This window comes from Aptenodytes forsteri, unplaced genomic scaffold (genome assembly GCF_000699145.1).
Source record: "Aptenodytes forsteri isolate BGI_AS27 unplaced genomic scaffold, ASM69914v1 Scaffold88, whole genome shotgun sequence".
NCBI classification, from domain to species: Eukaryota; Metazoa; Chordata; class Aves; order Sphenisciformes; family Spheniscidae; genus Aptenodytes; species Aptenodytes forsteri.
Window position 1 is genome coordinate 603,069 of NW_008795948.1, and position 6,544 is coordinate 609,612.

Below are 6,544 nucleotides of genomic sequence, written 5' to 3' on the forward strand. Positions count from 1 at the left end.
CCCTCTTGCTCTTCCCTGCTCGGGGCAGTGATTTACCCGCAGACGGACGGCAGCTGCCCCGCAGCTGAGGGGAGCGGACCCTCCCCGCTCTGCCCGCCCGTAGTAGGGACCCTGCCCAGCCCGGCCCGGCTGAGGGCTCCCCTTCACACAGGCCCTCCCCGGCCAGGCGACGCGCCCGCGGGGAGCCGTCCCTCCCCGGCCGGGATGGGGCGTGGCCGCCGTGGCCGCCCGGGGGATCAAAACGGCTCGGCGCCGTCCTCACTGCTTCCCGCGGCCGCCTGGGGACGGCGCTCACCTTGCGCGGCAGCTTGGCCATGGCTGGGCGCCTCAGCCCTGCGAGCTAGTCCCGAGGAGCAGCAGAGCTGCCGCGCCTCGGACGGACTGAGCTGGTCTTGACTTTGCGGCTTTATACTCCAGCCTCTTTCCTTCCATCTGCTGCTCTTTCCCGCTCCGCTTGCAGAAGCCCTGCTCGGGGCAGAAGGGACTGCCCCACCCGTGTGTGCATAAAGCCCGACTTTCCCTTCCCTCGCTGCACCGCGATTGCACCTTTCCTCCCTCCTCCGCCTCCTCCCCTCGGGCCGGGCGGGCTCGCACCCCTTCTCGACCGCTCTCCCCGCCGGCAGCCCGCCGAGGATGCGGGTGTCGCTGCTGAGCCCCTTGCTCCTGCTCTCCCTCAGCTGCAGCCCAGGCGCCGCGGAGCTCTCGGCTGCCCGAGCCAAGTGCCCGACCCGCTGCGATGTCTCCAAGTGCCCCAGCCCCAGCTGCCCCAGCGGCTACGTCCCCGACCGCTGCAACTGCTGCCTCATCTGCGCCGCGGGCGAGGGGGACTCCTGCGGCCGCAAGGAGGACCCGCCCTGCGGGGACAGCCTCGACTGCCGCTACCAAGGACAGCCTCGACTGCCGCTACCCCATGGGCAAGCGCTTCGCCAAGGGGGTCTGCCAGTGCAAGCTCAGCGCCCAGGTGTGCGGCAGCGACGGCCGGACCTACGACAACATCTGCCAGCTGAAGGCGGTGAGCCGCAAGGCGCTGCAGCACGGCCTGCCCGCCGTCGCCCAGGTCCAGAAGGGAGCCTGTGAATCGGGTAGGAGCATGGCGGGGCCTGCCTGTGGGGTGACGGCCTCCTGGGGCAGAGGGTGGCGGGTGGGTGGCGCGGGGTGTGCTGGTTTCCAGGCTAAGAAGAGTTGCGATTTTCGGTGACCTGGGAAGGCTGGGTGGCTCCAGGGAGTGTAAGAGGCTACAGTGTCAAGGCACCTCGCCCTGCTGCCAGTGATCATTGTGGCATGGGGAAGGTGTGCTCAGGTCCTTTCTGAACGGCAAAAATTCCCCTCATTGATCTGTGTGGGCTAGAAGCCTGGGCTGAGGTTTGGGAAGGCTTCCTCTCGGTAGCATGGCCGTGGACGCCTCATTGTGTACGCCGCTGCCACAGTGCTCCCGTGAGCAGGAGGCGAATGCACTTGACAGCATGGAAGCAAGCACGGTGGAGGGCGTTAGGCTGTCAGGGCAGGGCACTGGTTGCATCCTCAGCCATCGCCCCTTCTCAAGGCAGGGCGCGCTGGCAGGGCAGTGGTACAAGCTTGCTCTTGTCCTGCCAACGCTGTGTTCTTCTCATAATGTTGGCATTTACTGCTGAGGCATTTCGGTGGCATCACCCACGCGGGTTGCACTGCAGATCCATTGCACCATGGCCTGCGCAAGCAGAGTGGAGACCCCGGGACGCTTGTGCTCTGGAGCCTTCCCTGGTGGTGTATGGGAGGTTAATTGGATTTACTTGACAGGTATCTCTAGGCAGAAAATGCCCCTTAAAGCCATGTAGCTCAAACAGGGCAGAAAAAGCACCAAGTAGCATATAAAACACCTGAAACATAGTCTTTTGCATGTTTTGTTTTCTTTTTACAAGAAGTTTTGTAGTCTTGTAGAGTCTAAAGTGGGACAAAATGCCTGCAAACCTCCTTTACAGTTTAAAATACTGACACTCAGGATATCAAATTGTCTTCTGTTTGCAATAACGTACTAAGGCCCTTGCTTGACCTCAGATATTGTGATATGCTATGGTAACTTCAGGCTTGGTGGTTTAACTTCAGAAAGCTTAGTAATCACTTATGTTGGTAATTTTTTTTTAGTATTAAAATGGTTAATGTTGTGTTAATGCTGCTAATATCTTTTCATATACTTACATTATTTTAAGGGTTTGCTTCTGCTACCTTTCTCATAGTGTTCCTGGAAGAAAAGTCTCACGCATAATGGAGTTTTAAATCATGCACTAGTGTTTCCAGTATGTCAGGTGGACCACTAACCATCCTGTGTATTCATAGATAGCAAACTTGCCAAAATTATTGGGAGGAGTCAGGGGGAAAAGGGCTACTGTTGTAGCCTTTCCATGAATAGGCGACCTTTCATATATCCCGCTCTTGAGAGAAGGTGACAGTGGCACAGACAGAGAGGAGGTCAAATGATATTCCTGGAGTTACTTTAGGACTATCTTGTCAGAGCCAAGAATTGCTCCAGCTGCCTGCCTGGAGCTGCAATGATCAGTCTCTTCAGTATTTTGTAGTTTTAAATTGCTGTTTGCCTGTTCCTTTTCACATCAGCATCCATTAGCTTTAGTACTCCTAACACTTGGTTGGAACTGATCCACGTGAAACAATCAGAATGTTTAACCAAAATGAGTGAGCTAGCCTGCATCTAAGGGCTTACTGAGTGCTTGGGGTTTGGTATATATGACATTTTCTTTACGGATTCCTCCTGAATCTACTGTTAATTAGCTTAGGAATTTGGAGCCGTGAGGTAGAGGTAACATTTTTTTTTTCCAAGCAACTATTGTAGTGCTCACTTTATTTTGGCTTTATTTTTTGTCCCAGAAAACCTCAGCTTAGATGAAGCATCTGGTTCTCTGTTAAGTTTTAATTTTTTTACTCAATTCTACAGCTGCACAAACTGAAGCTCAAAGAAACCAAGTGTCTTGCCCAAGGTCAGACTGAGTTGGTGGTTGAGCCAGGAATAGAAATCAATTATGGTATTTTTTTTTTTAAACAATAACATGCAATGGCTGTAATGAGAGGTTTAGAAGAAAGTCGACAGTTTAAAATTACTGTCAAGTTTCTCTCTTTTCCCTGTTCTTGAAAGAAATCTGGCCTCAGATGACTCAGAGTTTGAAGGGCTAAGCTAGTTATGAAGTAAATCCAGTTTACTTAACCATACATGTATTAAAACAATCTCAGATAACGGTAGCCTTACATAGCGTGACTTAGGCCATTTTCAGAACTTGCAGTGGCCCTGAGGAGCAGCTTTTGAAATATCTACTCCTGTCCATTTCCAATTGCTTATGTTGATGCTAAGTTAGATTCTGGCTGTGATAAACCAAGATAGGCTGAGAAAACTTAGCTGTGGTTTCCTAGTGACAGAAGTCTGGTGAACAAGGATGCATGAAAAAGGAGTAGTAAAGGATAGTAAAGGATGCAGAAAGGAAGGGAGGAAAGAGGTGCCCAGATGATAATTCCAAGTGTGACAGAATTTAAAATATTTTTTTCCTTGTTGAAGGCCTGGATTAGCTTGAAGAACACCGTGCCAAATTGCAAGTTTTAGATACAGTATAGTAAAGGGGGTGTGTACTGCATGGAATACAGGAACTCTATCATTGGTGTTCTTCAATATGTCTATGCCCTGGAAACCATTACTCGTACAGTTAGCCTTATGCATCTGAACAGACCCATGGACTTCTCTGAGATACTAATAGGAGCAGTCTGCAGAACTCCTAAGCAAATTTAAACTACATGCTACAAATATTTTTTTTTTCTCTTCAACACTAGATACTTAATATATGGGAGTTTTCTGAAGCAGCTAGCTTTTTCCTGCCTTCTGTCACCTACTGTGAGAAAGACAAGCTATTACAGGCTAGTGTGTAAGTAATGGCATAAACATTTGTGGAAGACAACCTCTGTAATCAAAGGCTCGGTTCTCACAGAGCCCTGTTTCTCACTGCAGCAAATTTAAGTTTTAACAATGCCACACATCGATCTACTAAAGTGTCAAACTCCTCACTCAAAGGATTCACAAGGTCACCTGCAATCTGTGGCCAATTTATGTCAGACTCTTGCACAAAGGGCTGTTTATGATCTCAGTACAACTTTCCTAGTACGGTTAATAATTCCCTGCAATGTTAGTTTGCTAACGGCTTCTGTGAAGACAGTTCAGATGGCGAAAGTTTTGTATTTTCTCAGCTAGGACGTGGAAGCAAAAAATTATTTTTTTTTAAAAATAAGGGTGCTATTTTGTCAGTGCAACAAGGAAAACTAAAAGATTGATTAGAAAACCTCTGAGGAAAGAAATTCCAGAAAACAAGTACATTGGCTTTGACACTGATCCTTTGCAGGGTTCTGCCTGAGAATGTCTGTCCTCTGCATTGTTTAACTGAAGTCACTCTCAGAAAGTGGTCATGATGTAAAGCCTCACCCATGTCAGTCAAATCTTTGCAAGATATGAGCCTAAAAGTTCAGTTTCCTAAAAGAAATATTTGAAATACGGTTAATGCATGAGCAGAGTCATTGCACACAGTTCTACATGGGGTGTTTGGAGTGTGCCTGTACATAGCCTTGAAGATACAGAGGAACAACTGAGCATATCGTTACTTGCATTTCTGAGGAATTGGCCCAGTAAGAGATACTGAAGTCTCCTACTGGTATTATTGTCATCAAAGCCTCCAGCTTTATTTAGGGAAATGCACTGCAAGGTATTGGCTGGAAGTGCAAACTCTAGTCACATTCCTTTACTGATTGTTTTCCTTAGGTCTGAGTTTGTTTTGAGTTCCTGCAGGTGAGGATGAATACTGTACAGTGTTTGGTAAATATTCAGAGTATAGTACTTCACTGCTTTGTATAGGATAGCTAACAGGAGAGAGATGTTCTCATTGCGTCTCCTTATGAGACTCACTTGGGAAGGAGGAATAACTAGCATCTGAAGTCAGTGAGGCGGTGAGGTGTCTGTGCTGGAAGGCTTGTGCCAGTCTGTCTCTGTCTGGCCGTTGTGATTGCTGCACTGCACGAGAAAGCCACTTTGGTGTTGGTTCACCAAATTGTTTTCATCTGTGCACGGTAGACATCCATTGTATAAACAAGTTGCCTGAACCATAATGTGGCATTAAACTCACCAAGGCTTTATGGTCAGTGCACAGCTATGCAACTTGATCTTAATGCTGAATTCATCAGAAAAGCTGCCCATGAACCTATGTTTCCAGCAGATGTTTCTGTTTTTTAAGCAGAGACATTATAATCTTTTATTTGTCTTTCATTTCTTTCCATGAAAGCACTGTAGGGACGGTGTTTATCCCTGGTGATCAGATCTGCCAGGTTGCAGTCCTCCCTTAGACATAATAATTTTGCTGAACACACAGATCTTTTCTGAAGCTGGTTTTAAAAGGGGGGATGGGGGAACAGCCTTAAAAGAATGAGTTTCCCAGGTTCACAAATTCTTAATGAATATAAAATTGTGGTTTTTAATACAATGTATTGTCTTTAAGAAAGCATTGCATTTGAGTTGATTCAATACTACAAGGAGTAAACTGGCAGATATTCAGAAACTTTCAGTCTTCTGCAAATGTAAATGGGTCTAGCTTTATTGTCTTCAGTGGGATTATGACGATTTATTTCTGCTGAAATTTTTTTCCAGTTCTCTTCGTACTAGGTTAACTCTACAAATTTGTTGGAGTTGTTCCTGATTTACAGCAGTGTTAATGAGATTGGAGTGGGTCTATTGTCTCTGAAAAAAAGTAAATACAACACTATTAAATGAACTCATAGCCTGTAGATAACACTGCTATGCAGGAAAAGTCTTAAGCTGATAATAAGGATACTCCTACCTGACAGGCACTTAGCTTTAGCCATGTAAATCCAATGTAGTAGGAGCCCATAGAACTGGAAACGTAAGATCAAATTTTACAAAACAGGCTGAACATCTTTGACTCCAGTTTATGCACTTACATCCAAATCTGGATTTTGAGTGTTCTGTGAGAGGAGCTGGAGAGCTTCTGAAGATCTAATCACTTAATTAGTGATTAATTAGATAGGATGGGAGTTCAGATCTGCTGAAAATCTGGTTGATTTGTGGCTATGGAGCAGATTGGGAAAATCTAGGTTTTTTGATTAAGAAATGTGTAGACAGCTAAAGACTCATACAGTATAAATTTGTTTTTGCTTCAAGTACAAGCTGGTTGCAGCACCTTTGATATCTTGGTTATACAACAGATAGTTAATTGGATTAAATTACGGCTTTTTGCCAAGATAAATTAGCTTTGGTTAGTGTGAGATGATTTTGAACATGCAGTAATAACATGGAAAATAATGGATGTTATTGAAAGACCTTTGAAAAAATATGTGGCAAATCTCAGTAGGTCAATAGGTCGAAATGCACAAAGCTGCTGTAAACTCAGAGCTTTTACATTCACAGTCCAGCAGAGGTCTGAGAGCTGTGTGAAACTCTGCATGACAGCAAGAGTGTCGGGGGGGGGGGGGGTGAAAAGAAAGAAAAAAATACGGGTTTATTTTTTTGTTT

At 46.4% G+C, this 6,544-nt stretch overlaps 1 protein-coding gene across 1 annotated transcript in view; it reads left to right on the plus strand.

The window, feature by feature from the left end:
• The first annotated feature begins 296 nt into the window (after positions 1-296).
• Positions 297-6,544, plus strand: part of HTRA3 (HtrA serine peptidase 3) — a 27,348-nt gene continuing 21,100 nt past the window's right edge. Inside the window, 2 exon segments of the mRNA XM_009285372.2 lie at positions 297-929; positions 931-1,082. Of these exon segments, the coding sequence (XP_009283647.2) occupies positions 634-929; positions 931-1,082 (448 nt within the window). The 5' untranslated portion in view covers positions 297-633.